General features: G+C 48.4%; 1 protein-coding gene across 1 annotated transcript in view; it reads left to right on the forward strand.

Moving 5' to 3' along the window:
• The window catches only part of ACOXL (acyl-CoA oxidase like), a 269,791-nt gene that overhangs the window by 220,018 nt on the left and 31,210 nt on the right, over nucleotides 1-18,563 (forward strand). Inside the window, exon 17 of the mRNA XM_087823871.1 lies at nucleotides 4,776-4,846. Within this exon, the coding sequence (XP_087679997.1) occupies nucleotides 4,776-4,846 (71 nt within the window). The remainder of the gene's footprint in view (nucleotides 1-4,775; nucleotides 4,847-18,563) is intronic.

The raw sequence follows: 18,563 nt of genomic DNA on the forward strand, positions 1-18,563 counted from the left end.
GGAAGTGCTGAGGTCCCGGTACTCAGGCAGAAAGACTTAGTTACACAAAACCAGAGCGTGTCTGCCTGAGAGGAGGCATCCATTAGCTCCTGCTGCGCTCCCAGGTATGGGCAGGGGAGTGTGTCCTGCCGGCTTTCTGCAATGTTTTGTGATCTGGAAGGAGGAGCCGGCCTGTGGCTTCAGCAGAGCAGGCAGGGGGACAGGGCCTGCTCCGTCCCTGCTGTGGAGGCCCTTTGGGCCAGCTCCACCCTTTCATCACATCCCAGTGGGCAGGAGGATGGAACCCCACAATTGCCAGTGGCCAAGAAGCTACAAGCCCCTGCTCCCCTCTGTGCTGATTCTGAAAACAAAGCAAGAGCTCTTCCTGCAAAGACAAGCCCTCCTGCTGCTCACTCTCTCTTTCAACATTTCCCTGTTGTTGTGAAGAGGTGGGTGGGGGACTTCAGAAGCCTGGAGTGACAGTTCTGCAAAATGAGCTGAGGGCATTGCTCCCACACACAGAGGAAAGAAGGGGGCTGAGGGACAGCCATCCCGTGGTCCACCTTGTGCCATAGAATAAACAAGAGGGTCCTGGCTGGGATGTGGGCACAGGTGAGCCTGACCTTCGGGGCTCCCAGGGAGAGGCTGACTCACACCAGAGACGTGGGACCCACTGCCCTGGTGCCAGGAAAGCCTCAGCATGGGAGGCCGCTGCTCCCAGAGCACCCGCCGGGCCCTGGTGCTCAGCTGTCCCGTTCCTCCAGGTGGAACTGCCGTGCAGGGGCGGGTGTCGGCCTCCACTCTCCGCTGCCTCTAAGAGGAGGCTGGTCCTCATTGTCACTGGAAGTGTGTGAGGTGAAGGCCTTGTTCTGCCTGACCAAACATTTTCCAGAGACAAATGAAGGCCTGGCTTTGAAGAGGTTGGGCCAGCCTGTGTGTTAGCATCAGGTCTTGACGCTCTAGCGCAAGCCTGTCCCGCTCTGAGTGGGACAAGAGGACAGGACAAGCTTATGACGTGTTGAAGAAAAGACACTCAGTTTTCCTGTCTGGGCAAGTGTGGCTTCATTCATCCAGAAGGCCGGGTTCAAATTTAGAATTCTCACGCTCCTGGGAGACTGTGGACCCTGCAGGCGGGGACAAGCCTCCCCTGCTCTCCCGCTCTTCCCACCGCAGCTCCACCCCACACTGTGTGTCCTCCAATGTCAGTGACCAAGGCCTGTCTACCCCACCAGCAGCTGGCCCGTGGCCACCCCAGGGGTCTGGCATGCCCACACCAGGAGGAGGAGAGCGTTCCCGGGGAAAAGGCTCGGGCTGTTTGCGCTTGGGATGTGTGCTCTAATGAGCCCTGGGCACCTGGGGCGGGGGCTCCAGGTGGGCACTGCCCAGGCCCCGTGGGAAAGGCCATAGCTGGAGGAGCACCAGAGCGGGGCTCACTACAGCTTGGCACCTGGGGCAGGACTCCTGTTTCCCAGGTCCTCACAGGGATTGAGAGAAGCTGAAAGAACATCGAGACAGGGTTTCTGAGTCCCCTTTGCCGTGGGTCGAGGTCAGCTCTGCCCACTGTCCCCAACCTCACCAGCTGCATTTCAAAGAGAAGATAAGTAGGATGGTGCGTTTTCAGTGTCTTACTCCCCCCACCCCCACCATTTGCATCAACGTGTCATAATGAAAGCTACTCTGGGTACAGCCATTTCCTTGGGTTTGATGTCTTTCCCTGTGACAAAGTCCCATGTCCCTTTCAGAAGTGGCTGCGGGGGAGGGGGCTATTGTACATAAGTGACCTCCCGGCCCTCGCAGCTCGTGGTCAGAAGCAGGACACTCATCTAGAAGTGTGTTCTCCCTGTATCGTGAGGCCGGTCTCATGTTATAGGAGATGCAGAGGCTGAACCTGGGAGAACTAGACTCAGACAGGCGTGAGCCTCTGTGTCCCCTACTGACACGAATGGCACTGGGACGCTGAAGAGCAGTTAACACAGCTGATGTGGGATCAAGACAATGGCTTCAGCCAGAGCCTCTGAGAAGCGGCCTGCGGGCGGGGCCTGGTTCTATGGGCTTCTCTGCGCACCCCTCCCTCTCATCGGGCAGCAGCCCTTGAGTCAGCAGCAGAGGCGGAGCAGACACTGCAAATGCTTTCATTTTGAGTGTTTTTTCCTACTTAAGTCGAGGAGGGAACAGGGAGCGGGAGTGAAATGGTGAACACGGCAGCTCAGGCCCAGAGGCGTGCAGGCCCGGCCGAGAGGAGCTGCCACCGTGCCCATGCCCTTCTCTTTCAGGGTTCAGTGGAGATCAGAGCGGGTGGCTGAGAGGTCAGCTGCTATTGACACCAGAGCAGGTGTCACACTGACACCTAAGGCGAGGGGAGAGCCGAGGCCAGGGTGCGTGCCCTGCCTGGCCTGCAGGTGCCAGGTTGGCTCTTGTTAGTGCAGAGGGGATGAGAGGTGCCCGCTCCATGAAACTCAGCCAGCTGATGGAGGGAGACGCCACCTCGGAACCCATCCCACAAGGCACTGCAGTCCGTTTCCACAAAACCGGGTTGGACACAACAGGCGTACCACAGAGTCCAGGCCAAGACACAGGCTGTCTTCTGGAGCCGACAGTCTCCCTTGAGACACAGCCAACATCTGCACCTAAATGCTAAAGAATGATTTAGAAAGAAAACCCCAGTGTGTACGAGTCACACCCAGATGTCAACGGGGAGAAATCAGTGTGACAGGGAAAGTTAGAGAAAGCTGCTTAAAAGTGCACAGGCCGGGTGCTGATGCCATACCAGGCACTGCTCTCTGGTGAACAGCCTCCTGTCCCTCCTCATGCCAACTTCAGGAGACAGGCTCCAGTCTGCTCATGGGACTGATGAGGAAACTGAGGCTCGGTGAGAGAATGTGACTTGTCCAAGGACATGCAGCTGGTAGTGGCAGAATGATGATTTCAACTCCGGTCCATCTGACTAGGCCTGTGCTGTTGACCACTTAGAATCTGAGCAACTAGAAATGTCACAGCAGAGTCCAGGCATGGGTGGGGTCGTCACAGAGAGGGGCGAAGGGAAGGTGAGGATCTAGCAGTCAAGTAGCAAGTGTTTAGATTTCCATGGCCAGTCACAGCACAGACCTTCACCAAATAAGAGAGCCACCTTCTAAAAGATCATCCGAGGAAATAGTAGATTATTCTTTACTCTGGTAATAGTCAGGGTCTAATGTTTTGTCACACCAAATGATGTCACACTAGAAGTCCAAAGCAGGGCTAATGGTAGTGGCTGGGGTCTTTCATGGGCTGGTGTGTTCCCAATGAGTGAGAGCCAACCCATTTGTAGAATTCAGCAGAGCTCAGGCTCTTATCTTGTGCTCCAAGTTTCTGTTGAGCTTCTTTTTATAGGCAAAGTATTGTGCTTTAGTTCTTAACTCTTTAAAAATTTTAATTTTAAACAAATTTAAGATTCTATGTAATTAATATTGGCTTTAGCCAGTTGGTGGCTGGGTGGACATACACATGTAGCGTTGGTGATGCTGAGCCCTCTGTTGATCCTGAGCACATTTTGATTGGACAAGAGGAAAAGTTTAGACTTGGAAGAAATACTCAGCACGAGGAACAGGTGACCGAAGTTAAGACCACGCAGCATAATTTAGTCATAGATGAAAACTGTATGAAGAACTGTATTTTATAGGTAACAAAAAATGACCTTGACAATGCTTGACTAATGAAAATTCATTGCTGCTGATACAATTATTGGTAAAATACCTGCATTTGTAAACATGACATCCAGACGTCCTTGGGGTCAGAACAGTGAACTCAGAGTGTCCCTCAGTTGTGAGCGAGGCTGAGTTGGGCTGGTCCCCGGGCTGTCACTGGCTTTGAGTATTTAGGTGGGCAGGCTGTGGGGTTAGGGGAGCGGGCAGCTTTATGGTGGCCAAAGGCGAGGGGCAGGGCTGTGCCCAGCAGACAGCAGAGACAGGTTATAACAGGTAAAGAGTGAACAGCAGCTTTGAGTCTGGAAATAAGAGACTCGTCTGGATGGATGACTAAACTGAAGTCTTAATTCCTGTCGAAAGAAGTGGGTTTAAACCCGAGGGTGGCAGGGACACATGGGAACATTTTCATGTGAAACGATGCAGTCAAATAGCATGAAGGCAGGCAGTCTGTGGTTTGGTGCTTATTTAGACCAAAACAAAAAGGGGTGCTCATGTGAGTGAGCCTTTGATGAGAAGGGGCCACTGATGGGCAGGGGGGTGTCATTTGTGTAAACTGTGTAAGTTAGTATTGCTAGAGCTTTCACGGCCAATTTAAACGGGTTGTTCAAGTATATTTTTGCAAGCCTTCCTGAGTTTGCCTTCGCCATTCTGTTGGGAAACATGACTTAAATATTTGGGGGGACTGTTTGCTTGAGTCAACACTGGGGGCCCTCATGTTTGTACCAAGAGAAAACTTAAAGCTGCGGGAGCCATGAGGGATGACTGAGACAGAAGGTTTAGCGCTGCCAGGTTAACAAGGCAGGTGCAACTCTAGAGGGAGGTTACAGGAAATGGGATATGCTGTGGCCTTTGGGGGACAGGCTGGGCCATGTGGCGGCTAAACCCAGGACTCCCCGTGGTTTAGAATGGAGCCTGGCTGATCACAATGGCCATGTGCTCTGATGTAACTGTACCAGCGGACACGGTGGAGAAGCCATTGTGTGCTGGCCCCACCCCAGCCCGGACAAGCGGGAGTTCTACCCTGTCACCAGGGAAGAGCCACCGTGTTCTCCGAGGTGCCAGAGGGGCTCAGGCACGAAGGGCGGCCACTCACGCTCTCCCTTTTTCCTGCAGTTACTTTAGAGCAGTTCTCGCTGGCAGTGGGGCGCTGTCCCGACCAAGAGGCCCGGGCTCTGCTAATGAAGGTAGGTTATCACGCGGAGCGCCGGTTTCCTTAACGCTGGCAGGTTTGACTGCCCCGAGGAGAGCTTCATTTGTACAAGCAGGAGTAAATTTATCATCTCTGGATTTTGTGCTCGGCGGGGATAAACTTGTCATCGACGGGGAGGAGGGTTGCTGGTTAATGAGCACAGCCGTGTCCGTGGAGCTCGGAAAAGTGACAGGAGAGTGGGTGTCAGCCACTAGCGGGAGCCTATTAATTCTCCGGAGGGCCCAGTTGGTTCTAGTTAAGCTTCTCCGACAGAGTCTTGATTCTTTTAGCAGATTTATGAGGCTTGGCCAAGTTCCACGACTCTCGCCGTACTTGTTAATTAAGACAAAGGAGTCCATACGCTCAGTGTCTGCCACAGCCTCACTTTTCGTCACCGTGGGGAACGCTGCACAAATGAGACTGTGCGCATTCACCACTGGAAAGAGAATCTTAGGTCACAGATTCCTTGACCTTGAGTGGAAGACAGACTTCTTTTTTCTTTTTTCTTGGAAACAGTGCTTCTCTTTCCTTCTGAAGGAGCGAGAAGCACAGGTGGGGTGTGACCTGCGTTGCGGCTGGACGCGCAGGGGAGCCCGAGTGTGGGAAACCCGGCCAGCGGCCGGCGCGTGTTTAGTAAAACTTGGTCTCTGAGGCAGAAAACAGGACATACCAACAAATCAGAGAGGTGCATGTGTGCTTTTCCCCTCCGACTAAAACTCGTGTTCTCGCCTAGACACTGGGCTTGGACGGACCCGCAGGCACACGCATTTCCGTGATGTCACTGTTTTCTGCAGCCTCAGGAAACCATTTGTGCCAGGAATTCCGTTTCTTTACCTAAACACCGTGCCAGGTGTCCTCTGACACTAGAAGCGAGTGGAAAAAACAGGGTGTCACTCAGGGATTTTCAGCTCATTTGCCTAAGGTGATATTTCTGGTCTGTATTTTTGTTTCTTGCTTTCATGATGTCAAATCTTATATAAAGACGTGCTGACACCAAATCTATTGGGTTTGTCTGGAAGACCTGGCATAATACACCCACTCTGAATCTCGGTATTTTGAGGTTATCCACACTTAGCTCTGGTTCCCCACCCTGAGGCCCATTCCCCAAGGATCTTTAAGGCCAGGCACAGCATGTATTTCAGTAGCCTTGGAGCAGCAGTTGAGCCCCAGACACCTCTTTCCCCCCATCACTTTTCAAGGTGACAGGGACATAGAGCCTTTGGCCCTTTCTTCCTGTCCTGTCCAGCCTTGTCTCCTGTCATTTTCCCGTCTGTACTATGCTGTGTGTGCTGAGCACACTCCCGTGTGAACCTGCATAGAGGGCCCATGGGCATCTCAGGGGCCTGGTGTCAGGGGACCAGCCCTCGAACCCTAGGTCTATCCATCTGGGATGTGCTTGTCTGCAGTGACATTCAGTGTTCATGTCCCCCGTGTTGGTTTCTCTAGAGTGTGAGACTGTGGCAACCGAGGATGGTGTCTGTGGGCGTTTTCTCAATATTTGCAGATATTTGAACAGGTTTCATCAAAGCAGTTTCACTGAACAAAGACTTGTGCTCGGTTCAAATATACTGAAACTATTTGTGATTTTTTTCAGGAGATTGAGGTTTTAATGTCACATATTGGAGCGCGCCATGTGGGTGTGAGAGGGGTGTGCAGGATTTCTGTAGCTGTTATGTGAGAGAACTTGCTCAGGGTGACAGTACATCACTGTGTCGCGTGTATGTTTACTGGGTAAGCTACTCACGTTGCAGATTACCTGCAGGCACACTTAAATATTTAACTCCACCTCATTGGGTGAAAAGTGGTTGCAGGCAAAAAATGCTGATCTGGATCAAATATGATGTTTTTAAAAATAGTATTTTGTGTGCATGCTGTTGGGCCCCTCCATTGTCAGATGCGATGGAGACCTGCGGGGGGTGCGCTTTATGCCGGCTGCAGACAAATTGCAGAGGTGAACACGAAGCTGTGCCTCCTGTTGAGTGGAGGTCAGATACCCCTGGAAAACTGGACTCACAGTCTGAGATCTTGGAGATGGCAGAGGCAGGAGCCTTCACCTGCTGACCAGGAAGAGCAGGGAGGGAGAGAAGTGGCTCCGCACCATTGCACTCGAGTTAGGTCCCTGGTCCTGGAACCAGGACCAGAAGGTGTCTGGACCCTCAGGCTGGGCTTCTTCCTGGAGCCTCCACCCACTCCCTGCCACACCAGAGCCACAGGGGTGGTAAGGCTGTGATGAAAGCACAGATGTACTGCTGTGGTAGGCTCGTGGAGTCACTCTTGGCTTGCTGTCAAGCACACCCGTTTGCGGAGATGCCATGGACAGGAGGGAGCTCGCTTCTCCATGACTCAGTTTACCCATCTCCCAAGTAGAGGCCAAGACTCTAACCAACTTCGAATTCTCCCACCCACAGCCCTGCCAAGCGGCTAGGGCAGAGGTGCTGAGGGACGTGACAGCTGTCACCAGGGTTCACCTTTCAGTGAGATTTTCCCACTATTTGAACCGTACAAAAGATTCAGACTTTATAAATTACTTCTTTGACCCTGTTTACTTTTCATCTACACATGTCCTTATTTCTTCACTCATTCATAGTTCTACTGGCAGTGAATCTCTTCAGTCCCTCACTGTCACACCCTGCAGAGTGCACCTCTTTGTTGTGACCGCATCTCAGCAGGTCCCAGCCCCCCCCCCCCCCCCCGAGCCACAGAGCCATGGTTCAGTCTGTGACTCTCCCCTGCCCTGTGGCTGCCACACCAGCTCCAGGACATCGATTCATCCTTCACAGCATCATTCAGTCACCCCTTCTCCTCCGTCCCAGAACAGAGCATCTGGGCCTGTTCACCGGGGGCAGCACCTGACCCTACACTGCGGGACCCAGGTGTGGCCTTGGACAGGTCCCTGTTCTCTGTTTTAGCCCAGTGTCCTCTCTGGGGGAAAAAAGTGAATTTGATTACTCCAGAGACCCTTCCAGCATCCACACTCTACGTCTGTGCCTGAACATCGCCAGCATCCCTGCGATCCTAGACATACTTGAGATTGAACCCGCCTGGCCCTAACTACCTGCCTCTCTCCTCCAAATTAACGTTCTTGAGGCCCCATGTTCTTCGTGCCCCTCCCTGCATTAGTTTCTAGCCATAACTCCTCTGTCCTGTGGAACAGGGTGATTGCAGAATGTGTCATCTAAACCTGGACTCTTGAGAGTGAAAGGGGGCACCATTGAAATGAAGCCTGGAGGCTGGGCATAAGCTATGATTGTGGGCACACCAGGGCATTTGGTTAGCCCAGTTCTGAGCCAAGTCCAAAATCCCTCCCTTGGTCAGAGTCTGCCTTGTCTGCCGGGCTCCCAGTGCCTGGCCCAGACGCTCCTGCCCCCATTCCGGCCAGAATTGTCTCCTCCTTAAAACTGTGGGAGGGGAATTGTCAGGCAGTCTGGCCTCTCAGGGGGTCTGTAATTGGACAGTCATTTTCTGAATCAAATAGAAATGACCAACTTCCTCATCTTGGTCTCGGAGTTTTTCACGCATCTGGCAGCAGCCACGTCCAGTTCGGGTGGGAGACAGCAGCCCCAGTGGGGATGCTTCTGGGGATGAACCTTCCAGAGGCCACACCTGCGGGGCTCCCTGCCTCCCTTAGAAAAGCAAGTAGGATGTCTGGGGTGGGGAGGTGACCCTGATAAGTGCTGCTCCCTGGACAGGCGACAAGAGCAAGTTGAAGGAGCTTTGGCTGATCTCCAAAGAGGTCAGAACTGGAGCAGGACAGAGACCCAGGGTTGGCCCTGAACAAGGCTTTCCTACCCCAATGACGCTGAGCGAGTGCCTGGCCCATTCCCGCTGCGCCCGAGCCTCCGGCTGGAGACCCCTGTGGTAGGACCCCACAACACACCCCTTCTGCTGTGGAGAAGTATCGAGAACTGAGCTGCCTGTGTGGAAACAGCACCGCCTGGCATCTCTGCTCCCCAGACTGCGGGCTTGGGCAGGGCTGTCTCCGCTGCAGCGGTGTCGGTGACGGTGACGGTGACGGTGACGGTGACGATGCTCCAGCCGGTGGCAGTGGGATGCTGGCAGAGGGGTGGCTGCCTGGGGCTGGTCTGCGGGCACACGCAGAGCTGTTCCAGTTTCTGCTGTCGGCCTGCTGGCACGTGCAGGCCTGTCGGGGAGGGTGGGCACGGTGGCCAGGTGCGGAGGCCCAGGTGGGGGACAGCTGCCAGACAGTCCCCAGGAAGCCCCTGCCGACGAGGGAGCGGGGCTGGAGGCCTGCCACACGGCAACGCTGCCCCAAGAGCAGGGATGCTGGGCGGGTGTGGCCGGCAGGATGCCAGGCCGCGCGCCCCAGGTCCCCCACCGCTGGCTTGGCCATACTGAGCCCTTTCTCTGTCTAATGATGTTCTAGGAAATTGGACACACTTGAGTCCGCCTTGAAACCAAAAGTCCCCAGTGAACAACGTGACACAGCCCCTCGGTCCTCCAAGTTTACAAAATATGACTCCTTCCTAGACCCAGGCGTTTCTCCCAGCCGAGGGGAAGCCTGCCTGTTGCAACGAGGGTTCCCACAAAAAAGAAAGCGGCTTCACCCCCGCCTGGGAATGGCTGCGTTTGAGGGGAAAGAAAATTTTTCACATGACCGCTCCACTGGTTCACCTCCCCTCAGAAGGTTTAGACAAACCCCACAGGCCGGTTGTCTAGTGTTCCCTAAATTGTCATTGTCACAAAGACTCTTTCCGCTTCGCTGCTCCCACAGTCTTCGTCAGCACCTACTCCCTCCGCATAGCTGGACCCCAGGAGCGGGGTTCGTCTGTTTTTGTGCTTTAGAGGGGGCCTCGGCCTCTTCATTCTGGTGGGGTGCTCATCATGCAGCCCTGGCTCCGAGGCAAGCGCTGCAGGGGACTGTCCCTGCCTCACGGGTGGCTGGCAGCGGCAGTTTGAGCCTGTCAAGTGGGGAGGTGGGGTTTTTCCCTCTTTCCTGCATTCTAACTGCTCTTCCTTTTCTCTGCGTGTGTAGGTGGTAGCTAGTTTAGGCACCAAACCCAGCAAGCCGGTACTTAGTTACAAGCACCTCCCATCAAGTGCAGGGAGGACTGTGACCTCTGATGTCCTCTTTCTACAAGTGGCTCTTTCATGCCCATGGACCCCATTGTGACCCCTGGCCTTTGAGAGGGTCCTGGGCCTCTGAGCAGGAGGCAGGGGCCAATATCCTGTGTGTGCACCACACATGCCCACAAGCCACCACTCAGCCATGTGGGGCTGGTCATGGGATCTGCCTCCCACACAGAAGAAGAGGGTTCTCATCTGGGGTTTGACTGCATTTCCAAACCCAGTGCCGGATGAACAGTGTCACTGCTGTTGTGGCTCCTGCTAGCCCAGATCATGAAGGGCGCCAGGGTCCACGAAGGTGAAATCCAGTCCTTACCTCCTGTTCCTTTCCTGCCGCCGGCTCTGCTCCTTGCAAGCTAGAGCCACATGGGGAGAAGTGAGCATGTGGCAGACAGTGTGCCTAAGTCATTTGATGAATGTTTATTGAATACTTCTTATGTGCCAGGAAGTGTTTTCCTAGTACCTGGCTCACGTGAAGAATATGTTTCTTGTTTCTTTTTTCACTTTATAAGGGAAAAGAGGAACAGTTGACATATAAATCAAGTTTCAGGCCTAGTCTTCCAGTAATAAATGTTTTTCTCTTACTCCTGTATCTCTGTGCCATTGAGGCCATGGCATGCCTCCGTCCCCTCATCTCTCACAAGTTCTCACTGTGTCAGGGTTCTGCAGGGCTCATCTCAAACCACCCGTCCAAAATCTCGGTGACAGTCCTCCCTCCCAATGAAATTGTTATTTTGGAAAGGAATCTGGGGTGCATAGGACTAACTTTCTAAGTTAAAGGAATAAATACCTAATGGTAGAATTTCAGGCTCCGCACTAAGTCAACAAAAGAGTGACTTTGGTGGCTGTCTGCCACAGTGCCTCTTTAGAAACATTTGTACCTACTATTTATACCTCTTCAGAAACACAATACCTACTATGTGCCAGGTATTGTGCTAGGCACTGGGAGCTAATGTCAGTAAGACCTGGCCCTCATCTTCAGGTAGCTCCCCAACTAAAAACCGGAACAGGTACTTCATTGCTCCCCAATAAGCAAGCACATGGGAATGGGCTGAGTGCTGAGAGAGAGGGAAGGTAGGTTGCTAAGGGAGCGCTCATCTAGGGTGCCCAGCTCAACATGGGTTTAGAGCAGCCTTGCCGAGGCAGAAGCATCTGAACGAAATCTCTGTGTCTCTGCAGGAAAGTAAATTAACCAACAGTGTAGGCTCCACTGTGCTTACTGGTGGGGTCAGTGCGAGAAGCCATACTCTTGAATTTTCCATTTATAGAGAGTTTCAGGTGCACTCATGCATGCCCCGAGAGCCGGCTGCCAAGCAAGCGACCCAGACAGCTGCCTTTCCAGGGGAGGGGTGCTCAGAAACTACCATTCTTGCTGTGCTGTGCACATTTTTCCAACATGCTATAGCTGTCTTGAAATTACAGCATTCAGTATTCCTCCCTTTAGCTTGGAAGACTTCCCTGACTTCTAGAGGTTAATGTCAAAATCAGGTGTCTCTGCGAGGGAACCCAGCAGAAACCACCGTAGGCTAATAGCTTCTCTAGAATGTTTTTGAGAGCATGGTGTCCAGCCAGGGACCAGGGATAGAGAGTGAGATGGGCGCTGGGGCGTTAGGAAGAGAAGGCACAGGGATTTCTGCCCTGCTCTCGCAGCCTGAACTTCATCCATCTTCACAAAGCCCTCCTGCCAGGGGAACTACACCAGTGTTTTTCCAGGCCAGACACCATCAGGTGCAGGCACTGCCTGGTCACCCGAGAGGAGTAAACAGTTACAGGGATGGATTGCGGCATATGTGGGACCGTTACACCTACTCTGCTCTCGACGCTTCTTTATCAAGCATCAGAATGAATATCCAAGTGGAGAACTAGCTGGGGAGCTGAAATCCCGGGGCTCAGAAAAGCAGTGAGCTTCCCTGAGCATGGAGAGCCCAAGTTCTGGGGTTCCTGGCCCCTGCAAGCCTGGCACAGGACACCTGGAGGGTGCCCCTTCCTGAACACTCTGCCCCCCATTTCCTCCATGCACAGCTGTAGGGGGCAGATTCCATTTCAGGCTGTTCTAGAAGACAGGTGGAGGGCAGGTGAAGAAATTGCTTGAGACAAATAAGAAAATTAGAAGGATTTGGTGAAAGCCACCTGTTGGAAACAGAGCAAAATTTGTCCCTAAGGGGACTGAAATTAGTGAGAGAAGGGGGGCGGGGGCGGGACTGTCAAGATGCTGAAGTGCTCAGGAGACTTTTTGTGAGTGACTTACCTAGAATTGGGGGCATTCTATCAGGGAGTTTCAGGGACAGGAAGGATACTTAACAGAATTACCAAGTAGCTGAGGGATAACAGATTTCCCTGCACACAGTGAGGGGGACGTGAGCACTAAAGTCACCTGGGAAGTCATGCTGAATGGGCCTGCTCAAGGCAGCAGAGCCCGGCACTCAGGCAGCTCCCCGCTCGCCGCCAAGCACACCTGTGCTCAGATTGAAACCTGGAAAGGTTTTCCCATCCCCCCACTTTTAATCTCTGTGTTTATGGTTTTGTAGACAGCATGTAATTGGTTCATGTTTTTTACCCAATCTCTGTCTTTAATTGTTGCATTTAGAACATTATATTTAATATAATTATTGATGTATTTAAACTTAAGGCTGCCATTTGATGTTTGTCTTCTGTTTGTTCTCTGTGTTCATTTCTGTTTTCCTTGCCTTACTGTACACTACTTGAGTGGTTGTTTTTACAATATCACTTTTATTTATCTATAGCATTTTGTGGTACATCTCTGTGAATAGCTTTTTTACCAGTTCTAGTAATATCTAGAAAAATTTATTATGCACACTTTAATCAAAAGAAAGCAAAAGTAGCTATATTAATATTAGAGAAAGTAGACATCAGAGCATAGAAAATTACTACAGACGGAGGGAAACATTACATAATGATAACAGGGTCAATTCCCCCAAGAAGATACATATAGCATTATTAAATATGTACACAGCAAATATCAGAGCTGCAAGATATGTGAAGCAAAAACTGATAGACCTGAAAGTAAAAACAAATACACAATTATTGTTGGAGATTTCAACCCCCCTCTCTCAACAATTGGTACAACAAATAGACGGAATCAGAACATACGGAAAAACTCAGCACCATTGACAAACAGGATTTAATAGACATTTATAAGACACTCCACCCAGTAACAAATTACATTATTTCTAAGTGCCCACTAAACATATACCAAGCTAGACCATAACTTGGAACATAAAGCAAACCTCAAAAATTTCTTAAGTTTCAAAGGAAATTTAAAAGTACATTGAACTGGATGAAAATGAAAATGCAATATATCAAATGCATGGAACAGAGCTAAAACAGCACTGAGAGGGGGATTTATAGCTTCCATGAAATGGGGAAAATCTTTAATCAATAACCTAAGCTACCACCTAAAGAGCCTAAAAAGTGGAGAGCAAAATAAATCCAAAGAAAGCAGAAAGAAGGAAATAATAAAGACAAGAGCAAAGATCAATACAATTGAAAACAAAAAAAAAAAATAGAGAAAATCAATGAAGCAAAGAGTTGTGTCTTTGAAAAGATCAATAAAATTGATAACCCTCTAACAAGACTAACAAAGAGAAGACACAAATTACTAATTAAGAATGAAACGTGATATCAGGACACAACCTGTAGACATCAAAAACGATATAAGGAAATACTAAGAACATTCTACACACATAAATTTGGCAACTTATATGAAATGGACCAGTTCCTCAAAAACACAGATTACCATACTCAATATGAAATAGATAATTTGAATAGCCATAGAACTACTAAGGAAAATGAACCTGTAATTTTTAAATTCCTTAAGGAAGAGAAAAATAGTTTGTCAGTGCTTAACTGCAGAATATTTTTTCCCCCCAAGTAGCTTCTGGAAAGTCTATAGTTTCACTAATCACACTTTGGGAAATATTGGTATTTAGCATTTTAAAAAAGCCCAAGATAGTGGCAGAGTAGGTGGATGTTACACACACCTCCTCTCAGGACCAAACTGGAATTACAACTAAAATATAGAACAATCACCTTGAATAACCAACTGAAGAATAGCTGGAGAGAAGTCTTATAACCAAGGATTTACAGAAGAAGCCAAAGCAAGACTGGTAAGAAAGAGAGAGATGTGAAAAGGGCGGGCCCCACTCCCACAGGTGCCAGCTGAGATTCTGAAGGGATATCTCAGTTCTAAAGATTTTCCTTGAGAAGTGTGAGGTCTCAACCCCAAGCCAGGCTTCCCAGCCTGGAGCACTAGAGCTGGGAAGAGGCACCCACATAATATCTGGCTGTGAAAATCAGCAGGGTTTCTGTCTACTAAGGAGAGACAGGAGTCTGCTGGAGAAACAGGCATCCTCTTAAAGGGCCAACACACAAACTCTCATTTGCAGCCACTCGCCCTGGGTGACAACAGATGGAGGGCAGAGCAGACTAGAGTCACATGAGGAGAGACTAGGGTTTGTGGCTCTGGGGAGAGAGCTGAAGGGACAGCCACCAGGATCCCTGAACTGAGTTCTCCCACACTGCATATGCCATCTTTCCTGGGTGGAGCGTTTCCCTCCATATGGTATCAGCCTGGGGGAATGCAACAGGCCTACACTCTGGACTTCTCTGTCACCCCACCTAGTAGATCTTGAATCCTGCTGAGGAGTCACTTGCCTGGGACAGGGTATAGAGGTTTAGGCAGACTCAAGGAGTGTCGGTGACTGAATGGTGTGACTGTGGGGCAAGGGCCATTTCCCCCACTTTCCCTGACTGATGCTTCCCCCTCATGGGAGATCTGCTAACCCCACTCTCCATGCTCCTGGTGGCTCAGTGCTGCTGAGGTCTGGACAGGATCCAGGACAGATTGAGTTGTGTGGCTTTGGGTGGGGGCCATTCCTCCCACCTTCCTCAAAGCTTTACTCTCAACTCCCCCTCAAAGGAGGTCCATTAGTTTCACCCAACTCTCCATGGCCCTGACCTGCTGAGATTGAACTCAGGGAAAAGTCTGGGAAGACTTGAGTTGTGTGGCTTTACGACGGGGAACATTTTTTCCTCATGTGCCTGATTGGTATAACACCCTTCCTTCACACAGCCAAATCTTGTCTGTTTGGGCCTGATAAACTCTGCTGGCTTCACCCTGACCCCACACCACCACAAAGGTGTGCAAGCACCCAGTGGGTGGCAACTAGACCTGGTATACCCTGGGACATTTGCTGAGTGGCTTCAAACCCAGCACTGGCACTGAGTTTGAACCTATATCCATCTGGTGAACACTTGTTCCTACCTGGTGACTCACTGAGAACCTACCTCATGCAACTTGAATACCACCAGAGGCTATTTCAGTGACTGAGCCTAACAAACAGCTGGCATCAGAGGAAAGCATAGGCAGATCTTGGGGTGCCTTGAGAGTTTTGCTGACCTGTCTCTGGCCCTGATGCACAGCTTGATTCTTCCCATGTACACCAGGCCCAGCACAGGCAGCCACAAGCAGTGGATTTCTTTTTAGCTCCAAATGGCTTGCCCAGGGCCGGTCATAGGCAGTGATGGACATTGGCCTGCACCAGAGCCCCTCCCAAGAGGCCGAGAATCAACGTACCCATAGGCCATCTTCAGACAATATCAGAGCAGGATCCAACTAGCTTCACAAGTGGCATATCCAAAGGGAGATCTTGGCAGGTACCAGACCCTGCTGAAGTGAAATTTTTAAAAATGGAGATAGTTTAATGGGTCTTTGGTACAACATATATATGCTGTCTATAAGAGACTCGCCTCAGAATGAAAGATAAACACAGACTAAAAGTAAAGGGATGGATAAATATATTTTATACAAATGGAAAGGGAAAAAAAGCTGGGTAGCAATACTTATATCTGACAAAATGGACTTTAAAATAAAGGCTGTAGTAAGAGATAAAGAAGGACACTACAAATGATAAAGGGAGCAATCCAACAATAGGATATAACCCTTGTAAACATTTATGCATCCAACATAAGAGCCCCTAAATATGCAAAGCAAATCCTGATGGACATAAAAGGAGATATTGGCAGTAATACAGTCAGAGTAGGGGATTTTAACACCCCATTGCCCTCAATGAATAGATCTTCCAGACAGAAAATCAACAAGGAAACAGTGGCCTTAAATGACACACTAGATCAGATGGATCTAATTGATATCCTCAGAACATTTCACCCCAAAGCAGCAGAATACACATTCTTTTCAAGTGAACGTGGAACATGTTTGGATACAAATCAAGTCTCAGTAATTTTAAGAAGACTGAAATCATATCAAGCATCTTTTCTGATGATAAGAGTATGAAACTAGAAATCAATCATAAGAAAAAAACTGAAAAACACACAAAGACATGGAGGCTAAATAACATGTTACTAAGCAATGAATGGATTAACAATTAGATCAAGGAAGAAATCAAAAGATACCTTGATCCCAGCTGGCATGGCTCAGCTGATGAGCATTGACCTATGATCCAGGAAACTGGTTCAGTTCCTGGTCAGGGCACATGCCCGGCTTGCAGGCTCGATCTCCAGCAGGGGGAGTGTGGGATGCAGCCAATCAATGACTCTCATCATTGATGTTTCTATCTTTCTCTCTCTTCCTTCCTCTCTCTGAAATCAATACAGACTTTTTTTTTTTTTTTTAAAGATACCTGGAAACAAATAAAAATGAGAACACAATGACCTAAAATCTATGAGACATAATAAAAGCAGTCCTAAGAGGGAAATTCATAGCATTATAGGCCTTTCTCAAGAAACATGGAAAATCTCAAGTAAACAATCTAACTTTACGCTTAAAGGTACTTGAAGAAGAACAGCAACCAAAGCCCAAAGTCAGTAGAAGAAAGGAGAAAAAAAAAAAAATCAGAGCAGAAATAAATGAAATAGAGTCTAAAACAATAATATAAAAGGTCAATGTAACCAAGAGCTGGTACTTTGAAAAGATAAACAAGATTGACAAACCTTTAACAAGACTCATTGAGAAAAAAAGAGAGAAGACCCAAATAAAATCAGAAATGAAAAAGTAACAACTGACATCAAAGAAATACAAAGGATTGCAAGAAAATAATATGAACAACTATATGCCAAATATTGGACAATCTGGATGAAGGATAAATTCCTAGAAACGTATAATCTTCCAAAACTGAATCAGGAGGATTCAGAGAATATAGAGATTACAACTAATGAAACTGAAGCACTAATAAGAAAAACTCCAAACAAACAAAAGTCTTGGAACAGATGGCTTTGTAGGTGAATTTTACCAAACGTTCAAAGTTGGAACAGAGGGAACATACCTCAATGTAATAAAAGCCACATATGACAACCATGCTGCCAACATCATACTCAATGTGCAAAAACTACAAGTATTTCCCTTAAGGGATGTCTGCTTTCATGGCTCTTATTCAACATAGTACTGGCTGCCCTATCCACAGAAATCAGACAAGAAAAAGAAATAAAAGGAATCCAAATTGGAAAGGGAGAACTAAAAACTGTTATTTGTAGATGACATGATACTATATAGAGAGAACCCTTAAAAATCCACCAAAAAAAACTACTAGAACTGAGAAACGAATTCAGTGAAGTAGCAGGAAACAAAATAAATATCCAGAAATCAATTGCATTTTATACACCAATAACGAACTATTAGAAAGGGAAACCAAGAAGACAATCCCATTATAATTATATCAAAAAATAAAATAAAACATCTAGGAATAAATGTATCCAAGGATGTAAAAGATCTGTACTCAGGAAATTTTAAGACACTGAAGAAAGAAACTTAAGATACAAATAAGTGGAAGCATATACCATGTTTATGGATAGGAAGAATTAACATCATTAAAATGTGCATACTACCCAAAGCAATTTATCGATTCAGCGTAATTCCTATCAAGATACCAAAGGTGTATTTCACAGAACTAGAACAAATATTCCAAAAAATGAATATGGAACCACAAAAGAATAGCTACAGTAATCTTGCGAAGGAAATACAAAGTTGGAGGAATCATGCTACCTGATATCAAACTATACTGCAAGTCCACAGTAATCAAAACAGCAAGGTACTGGCATAAAAACAGACATGTAGATCAATAGAACAGAATAGAGGGCCCAGAAATAAACTCATGCCTTTATGGTCAATTAATATTTGACAAAAGAGGCAAGAGCACACAATGGGGCAAAGATAGTCTATTCAATAAATGATGTTAGGAAAATTGGACAGCTGTTTGCAACAAAATGAAACTAGACCACCATCATACATCATACACAAGAATAAACTCGAAATGGATAAAGGGCTTAAATGTTAGGCTCAAAAGCATAAAAATCCTAGAAGGAAACATACACAGTAAAATCTCGAACATTTCTTGTAGTAATATTTTTTATATATATTGCCTCAGGCAAGGGAAACAAAAGCAAAAATAAACAAGTGGGACTACATTTTTTCACAGCAAAGGAAACCATCAACAAAATAAAAAGACAACCCGCTGAATGGGAGAACATGTTTGCCAATGGTACATCTGATAAAGGGTTAACATCCAAAATTTATAGTTATACAACTCAACACCAAAAAAACAAACAATCCAATTAAAAAATAGTCAAAGGACTTGAATAGACACTTCTCCAAA

The sequence above is a fragment of the Miniopterus natalensis genome, chromosome 13 (assembly GCF_054644295.1).
Source record: "Miniopterus natalensis isolate mMinNat1 chromosome 13, mMinNat1.hap1, whole genome shotgun sequence".
NCBI lineage: Eukaryota > Metazoa > Chordata > Mammalia > Chiroptera > Miniopteridae > Miniopterus > Miniopterus natalensis.